The sequence below is a fragment of the Cheilinus undulatus genome, linkage group 8 (assembly GCF_018320785.1).
Source record: "Cheilinus undulatus linkage group 8, ASM1832078v1, whole genome shotgun sequence".
In the NCBI taxonomy this organism is placed as follows: domain Eukaryota; kingdom Metazoa; phylum Chordata; class Actinopteri; order Labriformes; family Labridae; genus Cheilinus; species Cheilinus undulatus.
Window position 1 is genome coordinate 9,543,265 of NC_054872.1, and position 26,285 is coordinate 9,569,549.

The 26,285-nt window shown below is 38.7% G+C and overlaps 1 protein-coding gene across 4 annotated transcripts in view; it reads right to left on the reverse strand.

The window, feature by feature from the left end:
* Nucleotides 1-26,285, reverse strand: part of oxr1a (oxidation resistance 1a) — a 186,320-nt gene that overhangs the window by 17,193 nt on the left and 142,842 nt on the right. For all 4 annotated transcript variants that reach the window (XM_041792777.1, XM_041792774.1, XM_041792775.1 and 1 more), the window contains 6 exons: nucleotides 23,274-23,381; nucleotides 22,772-22,885; nucleotides 10,010-10,162; nucleotides 8,225-8,409; nucleotides 6,800-7,452; nucleotides 2,837-2,993 (listed from right to left, as the gene is read on the reverse strand). In XM_041792777.1, the coding sequence (XP_041648711.1) occupies nucleotides 2,837-2,993; nucleotides 6,800-7,452; nucleotides 8,225-8,409; nucleotides 10,010-10,162; nucleotides 22,772-22,885; nucleotides 23,274-23,381 (1,370 nt within the window). The remainder of the gene's footprint in view (nucleotides 1-2,836; nucleotides 2,994-6,799; nucleotides 7,453-8,224; nucleotides 8,410-10,009; nucleotides 10,163-22,771; nucleotides 22,886-23,273; nucleotides 23,382-26,285) is intronic.

The window sequence follows — 26,285 nt, forward strand, 5'->3', positions numbered from 1 at the left end:
TAGTACTGACGGCCAATTCTCCAATCTCTGCCATCAGTGTGTGAATATGGAGCGAAACGGTGTGAATTTGTAGGTGTGACCTGCAGTGTAATAGCACATTGAGTATTCAAATGACTACAAAAGTGCTATACAAGCTCAAGCCCATTTAAATGATGCTATTCAAGGATGATTTTTGTGTGCAAACTAGTTTTAAACCCAATACTCTCTACAACAGTCTAAAAACAGAAAATGTGTTAAAGACTTTTGAAGTGCAATGTTACAACGTCATTTGTCCAAAATGCACAGACCTTCAGTACCAGTAGCATGTGCAGTATGAGCTTCCTAGACAAGCTTTTAACCTATCATGCCTTAAGAATGTCATTCCAGTTTGCACAACAGCAAACTATGTGTTTTTCAGACAGGAAATGTTTTCCAGTGGAAAGTGTCTACAAGCGATAGTCTATAGATGTAAAATGATCAGAGGTGGAAAAAGAACATCACTTCTGTACTCAAGTAAAAGTTAAGCTACTGTGGTCCTTTCCATTTTTTAAGCAAAAGTACAGGGCCATAAATATACACAAGTAAAAATGATCTAATTCAAAGTTCACTTTAAGCATTGAGAAGCTACTGAAAAGTTGTACAGTAAAATGTGATTTTTCCTTATTGGCAAGAACAACAAGAGACTGGATCTCCAACCAGGTTGTTCAGGTTAACAGTCGCCTCTATAATAAAGTAAAACACACAGCAAAGTCAACAGTGTTAATTAAACTAATATACAGGTAAATTTCAACCTTTAAAAGTGTCTGTGTTTGGCCACAGTACATGTAGTTACACAACATTTTTGAAATATATATTTTACAATATTACAAAGCTGCAATTACTCTTGAAAATCAGTGGCAAGGTGGGTCTCCTCTGTAAAGAAATATGGAGAGTCAAACTCATAGCAAAGCAATGCCTACTGATGAAGAACATGTTCTATGTATCCCTTAGTAACACATGTAAACTTTAACTCAGTGGATAACTTCCTCCATGGTGCAAATGTGTCTCACATCAAAAACAACTATCCACTAGAAACATGACCAAAAGAATCCCAGCAGTCATCAGCTGTTCTGGGACGTGATGTGGGAAGGTCCCAACTATGTGATACTGTGTAGTTAACAGAGGTGGAAAAAGGACAGTAGTATTGTACTCGAGTAAAAGTACATTTACTTTAGTTAAAATTTAGCTATGTAGAAGTAAAAGTACTGATTTAAATATGTAATTAAAAAAAAGTTACTTTTTCACCACTGAAAATAATACACTGCAACATACTTATGTGCAAAATACGAAAATGCATAAAGACACTGAGGTGCAAACTGCAGGGTTCTGAAGTGTTAATGTACAAATATAGTGTTTAGAGGTGTCAATGTGCAACTGCAGTGAAAAAGTGTTATTGAATGTGTGAAGGCTGAATAATGTGCAAACTGTACTGGGAGCAGTAAAGAGTGGTGTTTGTGAAACAGATACTAGGATGAGGACTCTATGGACTGTTTTACAGAGTTGTGGTTTTGGGCTAAAATGTGTCCAGCATCTGTCTCAAGCTTAACAAACCAGCAAGAAAAGCCCTCTCCTTTCTGAACAAAAGGTAATGGATGGTTAGGATTGTCCATAAGGGATAATGGGTTGTTAAAAAGGACGTATTTTACCCTTTTAAAGACAAGTTTAAATTGATTTCAGAGGTCCCCAAAACATGCCTGTGAAGTTTGTTGCTGAATCCAAAGTTAAGGACCTGACTGGGATTTGAACCATCAAATCCGCCAGATCAAGGTCAGCAGGGTAACGCACTGAGCTATCCAGCATCTCAGGTGGTAGCTGAGAGGAGGATCAGGAGAGAGAGGGCCAGCCTGGGGACGGTGCCTACTCCCCACATAAGGTCATGAAGGTAAAATCTGTGAACGGCTTGTTTCAGCACACATTTCCTGAAGGTTGAGCAAGAGAGGGTGGAAGGGAATGGATTTTTCTAGCATTTGAGGGGCTTGTGGACAGGCCAGGGGCACATATTTTTGTTAGAAAAGCCCGAAAAAGGGATTTTTGCATAATATGTCCCCTTTAAGTGTCTTTCTCTCCACCTGAATTTCTTTTTTTATGATACAAATATCAGTATGTCCAATAGCTTCTTTTAAACCATGAGCACAGGTAGTGAAAATGGGAGATATTAAAAAACTTCATTTCAGACAAAAAAGTAAAATCAACCTAAGGAAGTGCTTGGCATCTCTCTTGTTGTTTCATTATCTCTATGGTAGTACAGTTGATTATCACCAATATGCTGAAGACATTGTCAATAAGAGATGAATGACAGTTTGAACGGCAATAATAAAGCCATTACAGCATTTGTTGTTGATATTTGGACTAAATATAAAACATTACTTGTGCTAAAGCACATATTTCTTGTAATGTGTTTTCTCCCAATGGCAAGGTTGCAGTGAATACTTTTGACTTGGTAACTTGGAAAAACCACTTCAACAAGCAAGTGCTGCCTTTGATTTATATGCAGAAACCCAAGATGGTGGACTCTTTGGAGTGGACCCCCCTATGTATGAATAAAAGGCCTATTCTAAGTGAATAAAAATACATCAATTTTCAGGTAACTGAACACTTGTTTAGATATGCCCAGTTATACATGTTTCATTTTCACCCAGTTTGTTCTGATAATTGCTACTAGGCTAAATAATACACTTTGCATCTTTACATTACTGTAACATGTTTTAAAGAGGCCATTTTTCATGGGTATGGTGTGCCTTTAGATTTTGATTTGATCTTGTTGTCTTGGGCTAAAAAAGGTTGAAAACCACTGGTGTTAGGTATAGCAGATACTGACCTCTCCTGCGGAACAGAAAACCAGTACTCGTGTTTCTTGCCCTGCTGGGCGTATTGTTGCATGGTGGCGCTGGCGTTTGAAACAAACGTCTTCTTCATGGGCTTCCCCACCCTCAGACAAAGGAATTTATGAGAACGGTGCTTTCGACTTCGCGTACCTATGGAAGAAAATCGTCATATGGTCATTGACATATCGGGCTTAGTACATATGATATAGAAACAGTATGACATCTTGAGGGGATGCTCTATGAGTTATCAAAGAAAACTGAAACATCTGTGATATCTGTACACCCAATATGATGGGAAACTAAAGAACTGGCCTGAACTGTTATAGTAATTCTTTGTTTAGATCAAAGCTTAACAAAGCTGTAGCTGAAACACAAGGTTGTGTAACAGTGGTAGAGTTGGTCATTGCTCAGCTGTGAGGTTGGTGGTTTGATCCCATGTCTGGTGGTCAAGATGTTGAAATGAGTGTTGGCAAGACAATGAACCCCAAGTTCTTGCTCACAGAATGTAAGTGTAATGCTGGATATCTTACGTCTTGCATGCAATCTAGTACACGAGTAGGTGGAGTGGTGAGGCAAAGTTATTCAGTCCTACTATATAGAAGTAGTTACAGAGCCATAATGGTGGAAAAAGATGTTCTGAAGAATATTTTTTTTAAATGACATATACTTTAGACTTATATATTCTAATGTAAACATCAGTGGGTCTATATAAATATACCAGTCACAGACTGTAACATATTAAAAGTTACTTATTCAGGGTCTGTGGGATTGTAGTCTGGGATTGGATTGAAAGATCATAAAAGCAGAAGGATTGATAAAAATTACTCCTATACCATGGTTCAGAGGGGTGCATATGTGAAGTAAATCCATTTTAGTTTCATTTAAACTGAGACAGAATGTATGTTTTTTTCCTCCACATTTTTGCGATGTTTAGTGGGCTTAGAATAACTTGACTACTTACATAATCACATGTAGAGAGAGCAGTGAGAGTTCAGGTAACTTTTAAAGAGACATTTATGTGAGCATAAAATGTTTTTTTTTTTTTCTTCTTTTTTACATCATAGGTATCGAGGAGGTCATACTTCTACTAAGCACCACAAGAAATATCTACAATATTTAATAATCTGTAATACACTGTATCTGCAGAAACATTTGCTTTGTACCAAGAGTGTAAGCTACATTGTTGTTTTTTACCAGAAGGAACAAAAAAGGTTTCATTACTTGAATGTTTTCTAGCCTCTGCAGATTTCAAAAATGCTTATAATATTAGTCCGGTATGTAGCTAAAGTAGGCTCTTTTGTTTTGAGATCCACACTTTTTAGGTTCATATAATAGTGACTTATTAGCCACTCGTATACACCTGGCCTCACCCTGGCCACTCCATGGAAAATAGCCTAGTTCCACCACTGCTGTGGATAGGGTGAGAAAGCATTAAGGACGTGATTAACAAAAGCATGGAAGCAATCCATCTGTGCTATCCAAGCTACTGTATGATATTCACTCTTTCCTTTCCATTAATGTTTTTCTGTTTTTGAATGTTTAAATTACTTTATCATGTATTAAGCTAGTTCCTGATTTTTTTTTATTATGATCTGATTTAAAAACAGGAGGTTTTTAAATCAGATAGAGGAGGTAAAAGGGTAGAGGTTAACAAAATGTGTATTTGCTTTTGTTAGTTTTTCTGTTACTGTCATTATGGTGGTCTCTGTGAACTGTAATCAGTATGGTTTACTCGTTGATTTTTACTTAAAATACTGGAAAAGCCTTGGAAATATAAAACCGTAAAGTAATGTAATGATGTAAAGTTGGTCATAGTTAAATTAAAGAGTTTCTGCTGGGCAGCCATTAAAAAATTTGTATAGAAGGAAATAAACTGCTTTGTAGAAAGGGGCACCGTCCTTGTACATCTGTTTTTAAACATAACATGAAGAACTGTGCATGGATAAAAGTGGTGGCACATGTGGAGATGACATGGATGTATATTTGCAGCAGAATCTGTAATGTCATACAACAGTGACATCACTGTCTAATTCTTTCCTTGATGCCTACGATACCCCTGCTGCCTGCAAACATGCAGACACGTGTGCAGTAACATACATGGGGACACACATGAAGGTGAAAGCTGGCTAAGCAAAGATAACCAACCCAAAAAAGCAAACCACTGAAAGTGTAGCCTACAAACAACAGCAAGCAGGCTGTCAACCACTAGCTATAGAACATACTGCAGGAGAATTGCACAAGAAGTAGTCAGATAGTTGGAAAAAATAGAGCTGTTGAAAATTTGAACGACCCCGTTTTTAAGGCAAATATGCATACTTCTTAAGGCCAAAGTATTGATAACATTTAAAATGTCACTGTCAATATCAACTTAGCATTTCATAATTTAAAAATCACCATTCCAAAAAAATATGTTTCTGAAAAAAATCAACCCTATAAAACTTTTCAGTTTGCGCCGGCATGTAAAGGATTAAGTGAAAGAGAACACTGATTTATTCTATTACTGCTGTTGGCCAGCAGGGTAATGCTTTACTGTCATCTCTTTGACTGTATAGTCTTCCTAAAATATTTAGATTGCCAGATTAATGTCATTCATGGAGAGAGTGTTTTTTTTACTGGGTGGCCTTTATCTTTGACTTTGGGACAATTTCTGCCCGCTGTAGGGTGCACGGATGAAAAGTTTGCTTGAAGTTGGCCAGCTAGCTTTCTTGCTGAATGAAAGCACAGGTAATGTTGCATAGCTGAGGAGGACAATAGAGCAGATTTATGTCAACACAGTAGTGGACTGGGAAGAAAATTTGGCATTTTTCTGCAGTGAACCAGCCCTTTATCCCTTGTCATACACAATGCAACCACAGCGACCCTTCAGACACTTTAATTTATCTACTAAATGTATCAAAATGTGCAGATTGATGATAAAATGAAGTAATTCCCCCAAACTACAACGAAGCCTAGAAGTAAACATCATAAACTGATATGGTGTGCATTTACTTTTTCGCTGACTCTTGATGTCAGGGTTGCACACGAGGGACACATTATCCTTACGCATGTAGATGTAGACTTAAAAAAATAAATCTCAATCTCTTGTCAATTGGACACTAAAGATTTATTTTGTTGTCATAGAAACAGCCAAATTAAAGACCCGATTTTAAGTTTGGAATGACCTGAAGTAAACATAAAGCCTTACAACCAAGGTTTTTTTTAATTATACCATGCAAATCTCTTGTTAAGAGCACATCTTAGACCTGGCAATAAACTAAAACTTCAAGTATTAGACAACCAAAATTAAACTTAATCTAAAGATGGGTCTCAACTACTGTACAGCATTCTGAATGCCAATTTTCTGGGAATGCAAGTACTAGAAAAAAGATATTAGGCACTTTGATGCCTGTTATTCCCCTTGGATATCTAGGTGTGTTTGTGATGTTTGAGTGTTTGCTTGGCTTTTGAGGGAGTGGCAAACAATTAGATATCAAGGAGCTATGCAAAGCCATAAAAACACAGCTAGTTTACTTAAGCTGATGTCTAAAAAAATATTCTCCTTCCATTTAATATTTTCATAACATACTAGGAAAGCACTCGTAGAGCACAGATCTGCCATTAGCCCCATCTACCAATAGTAAAGAATCCTTAAAAAAATTCCTGGATCCAGACGGTGGTCTGGATCAATCCCAAAATCTAATCAGTTCTTCCTTATGCCATTTCTGACATTTCCTGAAAATGTCATCAAAATCTGTCTGTAACGTTTTGAGTTATGTTGCTAACAAACTAAAAAAACCCCTCCTGATCACATAACCTCCTTGGCGGAGGTAATAACAGGCCAGAGTTGAAAAGGAAAGGTTATCAGATATACATGGTATATGAGGTAGTTTCTTAAAGACAATGTGGTGAGAGATGCATAACCTGAAATGCTTCACATTTTTAACAGCCACAAGGTAAAATTTTAAAAAGTCTTTTACCATCTGGCGAGTTCGGCACGCCTTCCTCTTGTGTCTGCTCTTCATCCCCTTTTACCTCCTTGCCTATTTGCATAGAGTCTGTTTTAGAGGGGTCTGCCCCATCACTGAAACCCCCCTGTGGACTGCCTAAAACAGAGGTGGGATTTGTGGCATCAGGGATGGCTAAGCTTGAGGAACCCTCATGTGAGGTGCTGCTGCTGGGAACCTGGGCCTGGCTAGTGATGCTGCTGGTGGTAGTTGGTGTGCTTGGTGGCTTTTCTACACTGTGCTGCTTGGATCCCATGGGGGACTTGCTATCATGTTCTGTGGCAGTGTCTTGAGGATTATCTGCATCTTTTGCCACTGCAAGCTCCTCCGGCTGACTGGTTGAACTGTGGACCCGGGATTTATCACTGATGGTTTCCTTGGTGACAGTTGTCACAGAATCTAAGGAAGCATCAGAAGACTTGTCCTGGCGTAGGTCCTCATTAGACGCTTGTTCCTCCTCACGAATGGGGGACAGCTCTGGCTCCGTGAAAACGTCTTCAGAAACAGAGCCCTCTGTGCTGCGTGGGGCCGTGCTGCTGCTGTCATGTGCCCCTGGCTCCCTCAGGCGCTGATCTGGGTCCCTCTGCTGGGAGGGATGTCTTTCAGCAGAAAGAGGCTCCAGGTCACTGGCAACAAAACAAAGGAGTATTAAGTCACATGCAACTATAGTAATACATTCAGGAGTGCAGACAGTGGCACAAATAACACTTAGGTGATCTGAAAGTTCTTTATTTTATGAGGTATTTAAAACTTTTTATTCATGAAAGTTTTAATCGTCAGCCTTTCTCAGCAGGTAGGGAGAGCTAACTCAGGGCAAAGTAAAAAATAATAATACCCATAAGTTTTAAACATGTGTGTAAGTCTTTTACTCATTTACATATAATCCTGTTTCAAAAGTAGTTTATATATTAAGTATCTTATATATTAAACTTATATAAACAGTATCTTGAATGGCAGATACTGTTTTGTTGTATCATGGCAAAGTAAGCTCCAGTGTTTCTGGGGCTTAACTAACTAGAGGATGAAGACCCTTTTATAGAGTTCAGGGGTCTGTTGAATATCTTCCTGTCTCATTACCAGGGCCAATATTTGACATTTGGCTGATTAGCTGTACTGACATTTTGTTTCCCTGATTACTGCTTAAATTAATGATTTAAAAAGCGTGCTACTTGGCTTCATAGTGAGTTGATTGTTCCTCTCTGGCTCATGATAATTCTGTACAACTTTTATTCAGCATAGTGCATACTGTGTGTTGGATGAGACTTCAAATGTAGGGCATAGAAAACATAGAACCTCACTAATTCATCAACTGAAAAAAATGTAGCCTTTAAGACGCCTTTAATTATGTAAGAAAATATAGAGAAGTTATATATAGAGAGATGTTAAATTTTGTCTTACTCTGGTAAAGCTTCTCTGATCTTGGGGTCAGTGATCTCCTTGAAGATGGCTGCAGACTGGATCTCCTCCAGAGGGCACATAATACCATACTCCTCGCACCCATGGGCCTGAACCAGTGGGTCCATCCGGTGAGGATCAAACATAATATTGTTGGGCGTCACCAGCAACACGCCACTCACTGCACCCTGAATCAACCAAGGGAGGACAGCAGGGGTTGAGGAGACAGTTAAAACACTTCAATCCTAGAAAGGAGCAGCTAAGTAGCTTAGTTTATTTACCACCAAAAGATAATCAAATGCAACACTGCAGTTAAGGGAAAAATAATTCACTGTCATTTTTTTTCAAATCATCTAGAATTTAATGACCGAAAGTGTCAGCTCCTTTGTGCATTTGTACCTCCTTTATGCATGCTTAGTCATTTTCTGCATGTTTTTTTCACATTATGTCTTTTATTATTTTACTAATTGATGTTGCCCCTGTTAATTTAACAAACTGTAATCCTGGCATCAGCAATGTGGCCAAGGTTATCCAAACACAAATACAGCTGTTCACATCTGGCAAGGTCAAGGATCTCCAGTCCAAAATTATCTGCAGCAACCAATTCTGATATGATCTGACTTTCCTGATATGTAAATAAACTCAGAGCATTATTCACCTTTATTACATACTTTTAAATAAACATTTATGATTAAATAAAAGAATGATGCAGGCTTGCAGGACAGAGCGGGAGAAGCTGTGCTCATGTTCATCAGTGTCATTAAAGAGAGAGGCAACATACCCCAGAAATGTGTTCTGTTCAGTATTCTCTCAGTCTAGTTGTCCAAATTGTGCAGCTCTAAACTTGTTTTTGCATGATTTTTAACAATTCATATCCCATATAGATTAACAATAAAGGAAGGCCACATTAAGCAGTGTACATGGTTGTGTTGGCTTCATGGCCAGGGACATACAGATTTGTAACCTGATACAGTCTTAATGGTTCTATTTTCAAAAATATAAACACATTAAATCGCCTCTTGCTAAACTTGCTGCTGAATTTTGTAGGCATTTATTAAAAGTGTTGGTGAAAGGAAATCTCTTGTCATTTTTTGCAGGCAGCTTCTGAATATTTTCACTGTATTTTGAGCTGTTAAGGCTTTTAAAAAGTGTAATAAACTTAAAAAAAAAAAAAAAAAGAAGCAATTCTCCTCCCTCCTCCCATCAGTGAGTGCTTTCATAGACTGTTCAAAATAATTGCATGGGGCAGAGAAGGATTAACTGAAACAGAAGAGGATTTATAATTGGTAACAAAGTTACCAGGGGTTTTCATCCATCATTAACCAAACTTGATACTTTCTGGACAGTTTTGTTTTTTTATTGTATTGTATTTTAGTATGAATTATTTAGCACAAAGGGAATTCTTCTGTCTGGCTCACCCGAAGAAAAACAAACAAGACAAACCTCTGCAAAAATAAATAAACTAAAAAAAAAATCAAAAAAGTTTTAGTGGAATTTTATTTCAAAAGCACTTTTATCTCTGTATTTGTCCATTGATTTAAAATCTAAAGCAAGTTTCTGACATTTGAAGTATTATGATACAGATCTACCTGTTCTTCAATATTTAGTTTGATTCTTGAATAATGGTAAAGTCATGATTTTTGTTTTGTTTTGTTTGCTGCTTAAAATTTCGATGATTAATTACAGACCTGCAGTAAATCTGCCCGTCAAATGACCAGGAGGGCAGGGAGTGATCTCAAAGACATGCCCTCACTGAACGATTGGCAAATCTGGAATAAAGGATCTCACCTTGGCCTCAGTGATGTATTTGCAGTTGATTTTGAGGAACTTCTCTGTAAGGGCCTCTTCCTCCTCGGAGGTGGATGACACCACTCTGGACTGGTGCAGGGTGGGGAACACTGGGGGTTGAAAACCCTCTGGCCTGTGCTGGGCATCTGAGTCCTAGAGGGATGATGGGTGGAGACATGGAAGCATGCATCAGCTTATAGTGTACAACTCTTATGATAGTTGATAATGATAAACATAATAAAACAATGAAAAGAACCCCAGAGATTCCTGTTTATGTTACAAAAGGCCAGTTTGGCTTGCATGGCTTTTCTAAAATCTAAACTGTTAGAAAGTTGTTCACCTCTTTCCTAGCTTGGTTTAATTTCTCCTGAGCGGGCATGGCTTCAGGTCATTCAACAGACATGCTCTATCCTAGAGCAGATTTTACTGCCCCATGTTTCAGGACTTTGAAGTTTTATTTTAGAAACTTACAGATGTTTTCATTACTGATATTTGGCCTGGTGATTGATAACACATGGGTCTATCATACAACCAACCGTTTTATCACTTTACAGCGACTTTAATAAATGGCATCATCATTTCAAAACTGCATTTTGTATTTAATCGTCCAATGTTAATTTTAAAGTTATTTTTGAGCTTTTTATACCTTTTTATTTATAGAGAAGGACATTGGATAGAGTCAGAAACAGGGATGAGAGAGTGGGAGGAGACATGCAGGAAAGTAGCCACAGGCTGGATTAGAACCTGGACCGTGTATCATCAACTGGTGACCCGGGGGCCACATCAGATACCCCACAGCTTCCCAAAAGGCCCCCAGGATATTATCAAATTCAACCCGTCAGCCATTACTAGCAATTACTTAACCAGAAATACAAGCAACCACTCTCAAAAAAGCTTTACTTCCAAAGCCGGTTGTAAGCTTTATAGTAGCTAAAAATTGATGGCGCACGATGAATAATCTGGTGGTTTTATTGTAACATTTTGTGTTAATGTTTCACAAGCTAACTTGATTTTTTTCACATGGCGCTGTTAAACATTTGTTTCTTAATTAAAAACCTTTGACCTATCAATCTTATTTGAAAACAGAGAAACAGGTGAAACATTTACGTAAGCTAGCATGGTAAACGTAAATATAAACCGTAGTCCATTCCTGCTCAAAGCTGCCGTTTTCCACACCAACTTTCCTCTTCAGGCTCTTTTGCGCCATTTTTACTGTCTACCAGTAAAAAACATCCTTTTTTTTTTCACTAATCATGCCAAAGCAAATTAGCATCAAACTCAGTGATGAACAACATAATGGCCCCAGAAATTTGGCCAAAGTATCTCAATCGCCCCCTTGTGGTTGGCTGCAGTAAAGCTACTTGGGACCAATCTCAGTGTTAAAGACTACAAATTGCATACAATTTGGAACAAAATGAAAGTGTTTAAACGATAGTATGTTTAGACCGGCATATCTATTTAATTTTAATTTATGTGAAAGTCTGGCCCTCACCTCGTCTGTCAGGAAAATAGCTGGTCCTTGTACAGATGTAATTGATGACCCCTGCACAAGGCCATCTGCGCCCCACACATGTTAAAATCTGTTTGATGACCTCAAACATTTAAGCGTGACAAATATGCAAAATAAATAAATAAATAAAAAGAAGAAATCAGAAAGGGGGAAAATACTTTTTTACAGCACTGTGTACAGAAAAATGCTTTATTACAGCCTGGTTACATAAAAACACGGTCTTCTGAACCACTCCCTGAGTCTGAGTTGAAAAACAAATAAATAAAATGAATATGGAAAACATCATCTGTCCCCTGCCTGTAGGTAATCTCAAAAGGGCCTAACCAAGAACTGATATCTGTTTTTAATATGGACACCCATGCCAGTTGACAGATGTGCTTGTGCCCGGGACGAGCTGACTCAAGCTTGGTGATATGCAGTGTTGTTTTTGTGTCAAACACACCATTTAAAATGATGACAGAAAGTTCAATTTTGGTCTCATCAGACTAAAACACGTATTCATATATGTTTATGGTAGACTTCTTGCATGCTTCTGCAAAATTTAGTTGGGCTTGGACGTTTTTCTTCTTTAGAAAAAGCCTGCCCCATAGCCAGACACATGTAGAATATGAGAAAAATAACACCATACCCATGGTGAGGCATGGTGGGTGCAGCATCATGCTTTGGGGCTCTTTATTCAGCTGGAAGTGGGGTTTTAGTTAAGACCTAACCCTAGCTGAACTGCTGTCTTCTGGAGACCCAGCCACAAGCATTTCTTCATGTCTGTATCCGAATGTTGTTGATAAGCAACCTGCAGCGACTGACCCAAACCTACACAAGCAGCACAGACAATGGTAGCCAGGAAAGCCTGAGGGAGCTGGCCAAATTTGTTACAGCCAAAACAGGGCTCTTTCAAGACAGAGAAGAAAGGAACCTTAAAATATAGCATGTAGGAACAGAGGGACTGAAAATGCAGGAATAGCTCTAGAGCTTAGAGGAAGTCCCCCGTGTAGAGAAGCTACAGTTCTTGTAGCAGTGGTTGCAGATTGCTGAGCCTAAAGCTGCTTGGAGCATGCCATTCTCTGCCCCTTACATTCCCTATTAGTAAAAAAGTCATTTAAGATAAATGAACATAAATTAATCTTAAAAGGAACAAAAAAGAAAATTATGAACATCTTTAAAAACAAAGCAGCACCCCTGACTTATGGGACCTTAAATCGTTGGAACCATATATATTTACTGTCAACTTAAACCAAATGCACCTCTCCAGCACAACCACACCTCATTGTTCTTTGATAATGACTTCCCAGTGACTCATTCAAGCCGCTTCCTTTGCTCCAAAGTTAACAATGAAAACAGCATTTTGCGACAAGATAGTTAACACAGACTACAGCACAGCTTTGACAATGAACAAACAGGCTGCCTTGGTATAAATGTCAAAACATGCACTCCCTCATTGTGGAGCATAACAAACAATGTCTTCCATTCCCTTTCATTAAATCTGGCACATCAGAGGTAGGGTGTTATGTATCTGTAGCAAAGTGACACCCATCACACTTCCCACACACTTCTCATGAGGGAGAAGACATACTTGCCGTCCATGACTTCCAAACATTCTTTTTAATTGTTATTGGTATTTTTTAAGTGCTGACAGTCTTTCCTTCAATGCAGCAATCTGAGGAAAATTTGGCTCCCTGCCTCGAAAGCTTCCTTTTTACACGCCAAAGCTCATTCAAGAGACCTGACCTGACCCTGGGTATGCTTTTTGCTGAAGTGGCGTTACGCTGGCAAGTCTGTAGAGTTCAAGTCCTTAAAATCTTTAAGTTTATTTAATCGCTTATAGTCAACCATTGCACAAGTCTTCTTTAAAGTATTTGCTATTAACCAATGTTTCCTACAGGATTTGGGGAGACTACGGTTGGGGGACCCCAGATTCAAGTTTGTTTTCAGTTTCTTTCTTGTCTGATCAGATGATAAAAATTTTTCTTCTGAGTTTAAATAAAACTAATCTCCACCTGAAAACTGTGTCACAGCCTTTATTTCCTGTATTCTTGTTTACTTTTGTCCCATAATTCATGGTAGAGTGGATTTTTTTCTATTTGTTGGCCTTAGTAAAACAAAAACTATCTAAATGATACATGAATTAAATTTCTGTGTTAATTTTACACCCTAGAGGAATTATCCAACAAATAGCAGAGACCGTTTCTCTCAGCTAGAGCTGAAAAGCTTTAACCTGACTGCCTCTTTCACTTTTGTTAGCTTGTTAGTGGCTGCAAAGCGCTTTTAACATGTTTTATATTGGCTATAGATACTAAAAGCATTTCCTGTTGAGTGATACGTCTTACTGAAGCTGAGTCTTCTCAATCACACACTCGCACTTTCAGGTTTTGTCATTTAAGAAAGGAATTTTACCAGAATATTAAACAAATCTGACATTAAGGTAGCCCTGCGCTTGAGAGAGACATGGCGGGAGCGCACAAATCCATACAGACATGCAGATCCTACATGGATGTAAGGTAAGGAGGAACAAATGTCTCACCTGAAATGTTTTGAGGCTTTGTCTCCTGTAGCTTGAGTGTCTGAAGCTCAGTCACACAGTGTGGAGCTTTTATTAGTCCATGCCACACTGTGTGTGTGTGTGCGACGCATGGCTCACGAGTACGTATGGTTCACTGCTGAGCAACAGAGGTGGAAAAAGTTCACGACTACTGTACTCACGTAAAAGTACTGTTACTCTAGTTAAAATTTACTTATGTAAAAGTAGAAGTACTGGTCTATAAATCTGGTCAAGTAAGAGTAAAAAGTATTTCATTTAAAACTCATTATAAGTTCTGAGTAGTTACTGTGGAGTTGTACAGTAAAATATGATCTTTCCTCTTGGGCAAGAACAGCGAGTGAACAGATCTCTACCCAGGTTGTTTAGGTAAAGTCACAACTCTGTAATAAAGTCAAATACACATCAAAGTTGATGGTGTTAATACAACACATCAAAAGTTAAATTAAACACTTTAAAAGTGCCTTTTTTGGTCCACACTACATGTAGTTCAACAACACTTTGTAAAGTGTTACATATTTAACTGTGTGACAGAGCTGCAGTAACTCTTGAAAATCTGTGGCAAGGTGGATCTCCCCTGAAAAAAACAATTCACAGAGCCAACCTCAAAGCAAGACAATGCTGAGAAAGAATTCACTCCTTTAAGAACACCAAAAGTCACAGGCGGGAACTCTAACTCTGTGGAAAACTTCACTCATGGTGCAAATGTGTCAAACAACAAAAACAGCAACGATCCACCCAAAAAATAACCAAAAATGCAAGCTGGGATCAAAGTAGAACAGGCAATATCTTAACACAACTAAAAAGATAAACAACACATCCGAACACTCTGCCTACACATTCCTCAGATTTGAGAGATACAGTGTCGTCAACAGAGGTGGACAAAGTACGAGTATTGTGCTCAAGTGGAAGTACAGTTACTCTGGTTAAAAATTACTTTGGTAGAAGTAAAAGTACTCAAAAAAGTAAAAGTGCATGTGCATTAATGAAACTAATCAATTACTGTAATGTTAGTAAAAGTAATAAGTTACGTTCCACACCTTCTGGGCAGGCAAACATCAGCTTTATGAAAATGTGACATGGCAGGGCAAAAAAAGATCATGACAATAAGAATTAGACTATGGATGAGCACCATAGTTTATGTGATTGATGTGAAACCCTGCTTTAACTTTACCTTGGCTACCAACATCTATTCATTTTTTATTTTTTTATATAGTTTTTATTTGGGATGTAATCAGAGCAAAATACAGCTGCCCACATTTATAAATAAATTCGACCCATCGCTGTAGAAGTAGAAATGTTAATCTTTTGTTTGTTGTAGGTTAATCGATTTCATCCATTAATACCATGCCTTTTTTGGAAACAATAGTATATTTAGCATTCTTAATATTTAACAAGAATGATGGAAATCTTCCAGTTGTTTCTTATAGTGTCTCACCAATATGTCCCTCAGTTTAAAGCAGAAGAAAGATAAAAGGCTCCTTTAAACTACAGCTTCATCTTGTGGCCGTGGTTGCTTTCAGCATGATGGAGCTCACATTAGTTGGGATTCCAATTAAAACTCCTAAAACTGTAAACAAGACAATTAGTACCTATTCAGATAAACTGGTTCTGCTTCATCAGGGAATAACTTTCCAGACAGAAAACAAGAGTGCCAGTGAAAGGTAGCTGCAAAATAATACCAAAGCAAGACTACATGCCAGAGAGTCAGTCAGCGAGCTACCCATGACAACACACACACACACATCCACAGTCATGCAGACAGCTGAGCCAAGATCCATGCCTGCAAGATGTGTTACTTTTTCTGCCAATACCAGCAGGCTTGAAGGCTGGCTGAGAGCATGATGATACATCAGAGCTGCTTCATCTTTAGATCTATAACAGAAACAATCGACAATATGGATGGCTGGTGAAAAACTTCCTTTAACTGAAGCATAACTGTTACAAAACACTTGTCTGTTTTTACAGGTTTCAACATTTTTATCATAAATACTGTGGAATAAATAAGCACCTTTTTCCTTTTTAACTCGTTAAAATTCAGGTCTTAATTTGCTGAGAGATTTCAGTTTTTTAGACATTTTACAGTTTAAAACCAAGTAGAAATAAAAGCGTGATAAAGCTCGTATGCTTTTTAAATTTTCTTTCACTTAAGATTGTCAAACAGCACTTCATCAAATTTAATCACTTCACAAAACTGATAAAATGTCATTTTTAATTCAAATTTTAAAAACTTAAACTAATCCTCAATGGGAGGTTTTAAAAAAGCATATGGGAGACCTAAGTGCTATAAATCTAGAATATACAGTTGTTAGGTTTCACTTAGGGGTGTCCAAACTATGGCCCAGGTCCAAATGCAGACACTGAACACTAAAAATACGGCCCACAGTGGACTCGACTTTTTTTTTTTTTTTTGCTGGTGACGTTTTTAAAAAATTCTATAAACACACATTTTGACAATTAGAATTCATCATTATTTCATTAAGTTGAGATAGTAGGGTAACTGGAAATCATATTGACAATTGAAAATAATGATACCTCCTTTCATAACACCCCATGAATAACAACAAAAAGATTACAGCATCTGCTAACAGCACTCCTTTCCTTCACTATCTGTTTCGTGTCAAGATCTGATACAAAAAGCATGCTAATCATCTTCACGCGCCAACATTCCTATGATTCTTGATTCTTGTTTTGAGTTTGAATGTGGAGATGAGACGTCAGCATCTCCCCTCTCTGCTTTAATGCTTGACCAGAAGTAGCTGGGCCCTCACAAGGGCCACCTTGAAACCTGATGGGCTGATAAAAATCCTTGGCAACAGCTGTTTCTTTTGTCAGCCACTGATATGACTGCTATTTTTCCTTGAGCATATTCAATTACTAAGCACATCTTTGAAAAACAATAAATCTGATTGGTTTTATCAATTAAAACATATTAAAGGTGAGGTGCATCAAAGTGGCCCAGTCATCTTTCTGAATGCAACCTTTCATGTTTGGACACCCCTGTCACGGACTTACAAAATGCCTCCAGAAATACATCATATTAGATAATATTGCCTTCTTCAGCCATGTAAGAACACCTCCTCAGAGCATAGGCGATATAGGTGGTTGCCTAGATTGTTGTGCTGAGAGGGGCACCGTTGCAAGCCTTAAACATTTGGAATGAGGCACCAACATAACAGATCGTCAACTCCTGCACTCCTCTAGCTTCAGCGCCCTTCGTTCATGAAACTGGCCAGCCTTCTTCACCACCCTCTGCCGCCCCCATCTCCCTCTCTTTCTCTCCCCCCGCCACGATAGAGAGAGCAGAGTGGGGTGTAGAGTGATCATATATTCACACAACTCAGCGTCTTCTGACTGTTCCAAATAGCAGTGAATAACTTGTTTTTCTGCCATAGGCGCTAGTATTTATAAGTGTGCCATAATGCCCATGCTCAAATGATGCTTTCATACAAACTCACCGGTGCCATCAAAGATAGTGGGAGACAAAAAGACAGAGGGGGACAGATGTGCTGATGATATGAGGCAAAAATGGGAGAAACTACTGAACAAATGTCCTTTAAAATAGGTCTGTTCATGCAATAAGAATAATGCACAACTTTTTCTACAACTCAGATCATTAGCCTAAATGTTTAGTAAGAGCAGATGTGCATCAACTTTACACAAATGTAACTTATTTGAATGAAAATAAGGACTTAGAGAGGATAAAATAGCCTTTTTATTACCTTTATGAGCTGTCTCTGACACAGCGCCAGAGGATGAATACTGGGTGAGTCTTTGCTTCAAGAAATCACAACTTTTTATTTTTCTTACACTGCCTCAAATTGGCATCTTTTTTTTTTTTAAAGATTTATTTTTGGCCTTTATTTGATAGGACAGTGGATAGAGTCGGAAACAGGGGAGAGACATGCAGGAAATGGTGCCACGGGCCGGATTCGAACCTGGGTCGCCTGCATATATGGCATGCGCCTTAACCATTCGACTACCGGCGCCTGTCTGTATTATAAGTCAAATCAAAATCAAATCATCTTTATTTATATAGCACTTTACACACAACACAGTTGATCCAAAGTGCTTTACAGAAGACAGCATTAAAAGAATGAAAAGACACACAAGAAAATGAGTAAAATTTAAAAGAGTCATATTTTACCCTTTTAAGACAAGCTTATATTGTTCTCAGAGGTCCCCAAAACATGTCTGTGAAATTTGTTGCTGAAAAAAAACCACTCCAGTTTAGGATTTTTGTGCATCTAAAACCCCCTCTATTTCAGCCCTTCTCAGAACGAGCTGTTTCTGTGTCTGTGGCTTTAAATGGTAATTAGCTGTCTGACTCCACCCCTCTCAGGAAATGGATGCAGCACTCCTGTTACTACAGACACTTTCATCCAAAGTTTAGGACTTGACTGGGATTTGAACCAACAACCTCCCAGACTGTAGCCAGCAGGATAACCCACTGAGCTATCCAGCATCTCAGCTGGTAGATGAGAGGATCAGTAGAGGAGGGTGGAACTTTCCTCCAAGTGGGGAAGGGCCAACCAAACCTGGGGGCGGGTGCTTACACTCCTGGTGAGGTCACCAGGAGCTAAATCTGAGAACGGCTTGTTTCAGCACACATTTTCTGAATGGTGGAGAAAGAGAGAGGGGGAGGGAATGGATTTTTCTGGTATGTGAGGGGATTGTGGACAGGCCAGGAGCACATATTTGTGTTAGAAAAGCCTGAAATAGTGATTTTTTGCATGATATGTCTGCTTTAAAAGCGATCAAAAAAATAACAACTGCTCATAATAGTAATTATTATGACAACAACAATTATAATTACAATAATAAACAATTTTAAGAGAAAAGCCAGCAAGTGTTCAGTAAGGGATAGTTAAAGGCCATGAGTAAAAATGAGTTTCCACATGGCTCTTTAAAATCTCAATATTTGCAGAGAATCAGATGTAGGGGGGGAGAGAATTACAGTTTTGGGACACAGACAGAAAAGGCCCTGTCTCCATAATTTTTTTCCTGGTTCTCTGGACAGACAGGAGTTGTTTGTCAGATGATCTCTCTGACGGTGTGGTACGGGGACAGAAGCTCAGTGATGCAGGAAGGGGCCAAGCCATTTAGTGCTTTACAGACAAACAGAAGGATTTTGAAATTGATTCTGTAGGTGACAGTTGGCCAGTGCAGGGAGGAAAGAATGGGTGTTATGTGGGCTGTCTTTTTTGACCTTGTGAGAATTCTAGGGCTGACAGCTTCAATTTGATTGGTCGATTAATTGATCGAAAAGCTTTAGTTTGACTAAGCTCACCCTGGCTGGTGAATCCCCCCCCTAAGATGCTGGTCTGGTGGCAAACGTGTTAGCAGCTGACTGATAGAGAGAGAGATGTGCTGCTGGGAGCAGGAGCAATGCAGCTCTATGAATTACAGGTAGAGAAGCACACAAAGCTACGCAGAGTCAGATATTTTCTGGTATTTTACAGCACTAATGCTCAGAAACAGCACATCAACTCATCACAAAGTTGCAGGCTGTTTGTATTGAAGTGGAGCTGTTGAGTCTCTCTGCTCTGCCCTCCCCGACTGCATCAACTCCCACTGTCAGTTTAACTCACCTGTTGGTAAATAGGCTGAGTAGTATTATCTCCTTTTATAATCCCCTTAAAGTGTTCACGTTAGCGTTAGCTTCTCTTACAGTCACACAGAAAGGAGAGGTGATAAAAGGTGATGTCTGCTGGTCATTAAGTCCCGACAAGTGAACTTTTCCCTCTCACCTCCGTAAACAAACGCTACATGTTGTCTGCTTTATGCTCATAAATGACACGGCGCAGACTGGATCAAGTGATCCTGTTATTACTTATCGTCATAAATGAATGAAAAATGATGATCTGAGGCTATTTCTTAGGCTGTATGAGTTTAAAGAGTTACCGCGCCGGGATCATGGAGATCAAAGGCAGGAGATCTCTCAATCAATTATATTATATAGTAAGACATGATGAGCCGAAAAGATATATAAGGCTTGTTATGTTCATTTTAGGATCATTTAGAGTACCAAGCAGGTGCAGTGAGGAGCCGGGATGGATTGAATTAGTCTCCAACAAGGTAATTTTTTTTTAATTAATGATTTTTTTTTTTAAAAATTTTATTTTTATTTTTTTACCTGAACAACCAATCGAATAGTTGGTGCCTGGGTGCGATTTTGGTCGGCCAAGTTTTTCTTTGGTTGACTACAGCCCTAGAGAATTCTTGCTGCTGCGTTTTGGACAAGTTGAAGCCAGGACAGACAGGAGTGGATGATGCCAAAATATAGTGAATTACAGTAATTGAGACGAGATGAAATGAATGCGTGGATTCGTTTTTCTAAGTCAGCGGAGCAGAGAATCGGTCTGAGTTTGGAGATAATACGGAGCTGCATGAAACTACCTTTGACAACAGGATTGATTTCTTTGTCGAATTTTAAACCTGAATCGAATATGACACCAAGATTTTTGCATGTGGTTTTAAAGAGAGGGATAGTGGACCAAGATAAGATACTGTCAGTGAGTTGCTGTGGACCAAATATGATTATTTCTGGTTTTTTCTTGTTTAATTGAAGGAAGTTAGTTGCCATCCAGGTTTTTATATCATGAAGACAGTTATTGAGGTTTTATAGTTTTTTGTGGTCGCTGGGTTCAACCAGAAGGTAGATCTGGGTATTGTCTGCGTAAAAGTGAAAAAAGATCTGTTTTTTAATAATCTGACTTGGCGGGAGCAAGTAGATGGAGAAGAGAATTGGGCCAAGTATGGAACCTTGGGGGACACCACGGGAAAAGGGGACAGAGGAGGAGGAGGACTTATTAACTGAAACACTAAAGGATCTGTTGGAAAGATATGATGAAAACCAGTTTAAAGCAGAGCCAAAAAATGCCTACCCATTGGTGTAACCTGTTTATGAGAGTGGAATGATCTACTGTGTTGAAAGCTGAAGTTAGATCAAGGAGCAGAAGGATGGAGCAGTCTCCTGAGTCTGCGGCTAGAAGGAGGTCGTTCATTATTTTCAATAAAGTGGTTTCAGTACTATGGAGGGCTCTGAAAACGGACTGGAATTTTTCGAAAATACAGTTTTGTGGAGGGAGGAGGAAAGGAGAGATCATCAATGAGCGATGGCCTTAGATGAAGGAGAGCGCAACCTGACACATGTTACCTTTGTTTATTAGTTTCAGAGCAGGGGTGAATCTTAACTTTGTGTTTGGGGGGCCCAGGCCCTGATTTATATGGGGAGGGTTGGGGGGATGTGTGGTTCAGTTTGTGTGCACTCAAACAACAGATCATCTCATGTTGTTTTAGTATTTAACTATGATTTAAATTTAATCATATATACTAAAATAAAATAGTATAAACAAATAAGTTAAATTATCAAATCACATATGCAGTTTCTAGTAGGACTAACACATTTAAAAAAAACTCTTGAAAAATAAGTTATTCAAGAATTCAACGTAGGGTAGAGGTTGGAGTTGTTGGTAGAAAGTACAATTTATCGGAGTTAAGTAAGGTTCTACCAATTATTTGTATGATTTTGCCTAATGTGTACTTCATAATTTCAAAAGCCTTTGCAATTATTAAAGTATTTTTAGTGACATAGGCCACTGTTGTTTATTTACTCCTAAAAGTCTTGATTCAGACAATTTAAAAGTATAGATTCGGGCAATGGTATCAGAAATAACCCAAACGATACCCAACCCTATAAGAAAGCATCATCATTTTTAAAGGCTTAACTTCTTTGCAGTCACTGCTTTTCTCTCCGATTCTTTCCCTTGAGTGATGCAGAATATGCTCCTATATCATAAGCATGGCCTAAATAGATAAGCATGCAATTAACAGAGAAGTTTCTTTTGACAGCCATGGAATAATTAACAACAGTGATGAGAGCAAACAAAATGAGAATGATTGTAGTTGGAGGGTCTCTAAACTCAAGTGGAGCAGCAGCATCAGTGATAGCAGTGGACACAGCATCATTCATGTTCTCTTGATAGTGACAAAATTAAGATCTATGTTTCCATGGAGACCAGCAAACATGTATATTTCTACACAGGGCTGATCGTTGTGCTAGGTGACTGATGCACACAGAAGCTGCATACACAACACCAGAGGGGGACAGGTTACAGAGCTGTGGTAGTGCTGTAAAGATGGTCACAAACATGTTCTAGTGATAATGAAGGAATACCTTCTATCGTTATGTATAATAGCGACAGTAGCGGCTCAAAACAAAAGTGTTATCGCAGTTACAACATCTACTATGAACAGCTCCAAATACCAGTCAGTATTTGGATGGTGGCTAGAAAGCTAAAGATGAAGGTGAATTCTGCCTAGAATTAATGAATCTGAGTACTCTTGCAGCAAACACTGGGCACATTCTCACAAGTTGAGATAGGTCACATTGACTCCTTCCTAAAAACACTCAATGTTCTTTTTTTTTTTTTTTTAAAGGTTCTTCACTGAAGTATTAAGTGTGCATACTACACAACCAGGTATTTGCTCATTTTCTTTAATAACCTCCTAAAAGATTTTGTTTTTCAGTTGAATTGTACTGTATAGGTTGTAGTTCACATTAAAGGTGGAAAAAATCTTTAATGATACATCTTGGCCTCACTGTTTTGCATTACACAAGTGCTGCATTTCACCATGGGTGTATAGACTTTTTAAAGCCACTGTACATTCACATTTTAAGTGTGTGACATTTGTGTTTCAGTTGCTGTCAACTTACTGTCGCCTTCTCTAAATCTGCTTCTGAGGAGGTTGGAGACAGGGGGCTGATGGGACTGAGGGAAGGGGAGCTTCCGACACTGGAGACATACTCAGGGTCAGGAACATAGAGAACCTGCAAACAGAATCCATGACTGTATTTACACAGGCACTGCCTTGAGCAAACACATCGAACGCCGCACACCAACACACATGGAGAGATTAATCCTTTCACACAAATCAACCACAGGTGTGAGAAGCAAACATGAAATGTGTTTCATCTCATGCTGTTGTAAATTAGACATTTTTATGTTTGGAAATGAGAGTGAATTTTGAATTTTTGCAAGCAATATTTCAAATTCAGTGTCTGTTTTTGTGGTCCATTGTAGTGATGAGGTGCTGAAAGCCTAGTTGTTTGACTTTATGGGAACATCCTTTTAAGCTCAGAAAAGACAGATGATTGTTCCAAGACAAAGATTAGGCTGCTGCATAAGACTAATCATTTGATGCATGTTAGTTCCCACCTGGCCAGGCACCACTGCCCTGGAGAAAAGCTTGTTAAGCTGAACCAGCTCGTTGGGTGTGGTATCAAACTTGAGTGCAATGCTGTTCAACGTGTCCCGGGATTCCACCTGAATCAAAAACAGAAAGAAAGACATAAAATCACACTCTGCTTCTGTACACGTTTTTTTCTATAAAGCTGTGAAGGAAGACTTGAAAGTGTGATCCATGAGGAAAGACTCAGTGAGAGAACAACCAGAAATAGATATGCAATTAGTACTTCAAAGGGCTTCAATATTGCTTTATTTTTTTCCAGAGATTTTTTTGAATGTGATTACAATGAAATCTGTCAGCTGTGGGTTAGTGAAGAAAACCCATGCTTAGCAATGCTGCTTGACATGATTATTGGCTTACATTTTCCCCTTTGTGTATTTGTGTTTACTTATTATTTCCTTTATTCAAATGTAACCAAGCAGCATCATATTCAACAGTTACAGACAAAAACACAGAAACTGTCAACAGACAAAACATCCACACCCGATCCATCTTCATCCAATGCCTTCAATCTACCTTTAAGATTCAAGAGACTTAAAGTGAATTTAAGAGCTGTTCAACTAGCATTTCTGTTATATTTTATACTTCTTTCTCTTCACTACCATTATTTTTGCTAATGCTAGTATTACAGTGACCATTGCTTCATCTATTAACATCATTCTTGCTTCTAAACTCATTACTAGAACAATTTCACTGAATCTAAGAGCAGTACTACTATACTATATATCAATCATAGTTCTCTTAGATGCATTACCATCCTAGCTGCTAATGCTAATACTGCATAGTTCTGTTTTCTATCAATCAAAGCTGTTACTGCTAATTTTACACGTATTGTTACCATCGTCTGTAAATTTATAGCAATTTCCTACAAAATGGGAGATAAGTTTATGGCCATGACTGCCATAAATTTGTCTTTCATTTCTCGTTTTGTTGTTTCTCTTATCCCTCTCCTTGCTTATCTCCACCCTGACCCCTTCTTCTAGTTCTTTCTTCAACCATAGTGAAGCTTCAGCAAAAGTTGTCAACATGAGTCTGGTCTGCTCCACAGTCCTGCCCTATAATAGGGAAGGTTTATATCACAAGGAGGATAAATACTCCTAGAAGTGTGATCATGGTGATTAACGCTGGTCTTTATAATAATAGAGTCTTTTTTATAATATTAATGATTAAAGCTGGTCTATTATGATAGGCCACAACAGAGAGTACGGTCTAGACCTGCCCTCTTTGTAAAGTGTCTTGACACAACTTTGGTTATGAATTGGAACAACATAAACAAAGACTGACAGATTGATTGAAGAGGCCTCTGGCGAGGCTTTGACTGCTCTGAGGCTGGCAAAATTAGATTTGCAAATATTGACCAAAACCATGACCAAGCAGTTAAAAAGTAGTTTACACAAAGTTTTTTTAGTCAGAAAAGCATGCACAGGCCTTTCTATGGTTCTATCAGTGAAACAATTAAAATCTATGTTGATTTTTGGTTGCAGTGTGTCACTTTTTCTTCTCTCTTGGGTCCTGTGGAGGAGGAGGGGGGTACTTTTCTTAGGTACATGTAGGAGGGGCCCCAAGGAAAAATGGTTGGGAAACACTGCTCTACAGACCTCTTTTTCAAAATACAAATTCAAACAAAAAAAGTTTTTTGTTTTATTGCTCGATACCAGTAGCAGCTACAGTAAGTCTGACGGTTTGGGCTGAAACGTCAGAGTGTTGTCGTTCTAATGACACTTTATTTGTGCTTGTACTCCAAATGGTTCAAACACAGCATTCATTTTAATTTGGGTATACCTGGGTTGGAGTTTTGGACTCATTTGTCCTGGTATTCGAAGTGGTTTAATGTTCATGTGGCAACAACAGCATACCAAAGAGCAAAAACACTGCCCTTTGGTATGACAAAAATCTTGACCTACAAGCCTGAATGATCAGTTTGATTGTCCTCTCTTGATAAACAGTCCAACAATAAAGCCCTGCAATTGGCACCAGTTGATGTCATCATTGTGGCTGCCTGCTAAACCTCTCTGATGGTATATGGTTAGTCACATCTTTGCAGCAGAGGTCATAGGTCAATCAGCATACATGGGCTTAAGAAGGAGACTCTATTCGCTTTAAAAGAGATTGAAAGGTGGCATTTTTTAGCTGATACCAAAACAAAAGCTTAAGAAAAAGCATATATAGGTTATGATGCTTGCTGTAGCATAACATGCCATTTTATCATGTTCAGTGTTCACTGTCCGTCTACCCTATTGCCCTAGTTTGAGGACTGTGGTGCATTTCACACTGCAATCTTCCTGAACTGCTTGTTCAAGACTGCTGTTCAAAGCAGGCAGCAGAGGCTATCCCTTCCAGGCAGGGAGTGTCTCAGGCAAGACATGACAGATAAATCAACACGGTTTATTGCTACGATGACACTTTTATACACACACTTGACATAACCGATACACCATTTCACATATCAATTGCATGACATATGGTAGATTTCACAGGGAAGGGCAGAACCTTTTAAAAACTGGATAGAAGTACTGTCCATAATATTTATTACAGGCCAGCCAGACTGACAAAAAATCATGAAGTAGACATGTGCCACCCTGAGGATTAGACTACATAATTTGAGTTCAGCAGGCTGCTGTTCACTATCAGTGGAGCCAACCAGTAAATCAAACTTCTGCCAAGGCCAAGCGGGAGATGGGCAAATGCATGTTTTCATCCATAAACAGCTTTCAGTGTTGTTCTTTACTTGTCCAAATAAAAAAAAATGTTGTCCAAGTTACAAAATGCCACTTTAGCTGCATCCATGCTATTCTCTTCACCAGCAGGCACTGTTTCAGTAGAACTAAAGCATGCCCAAAGCTACTGCCTTGCTCTGAGATAGTAGCCAATGAGGCTGATAGGCCACTCATTCTTTGACCGAGAACAAAGGTTTCAGATTGAAGCTTTGCAAAACGGATCCACCTGACGAGAGAAATGGAGTCTGGCCAATCAATCTGCTT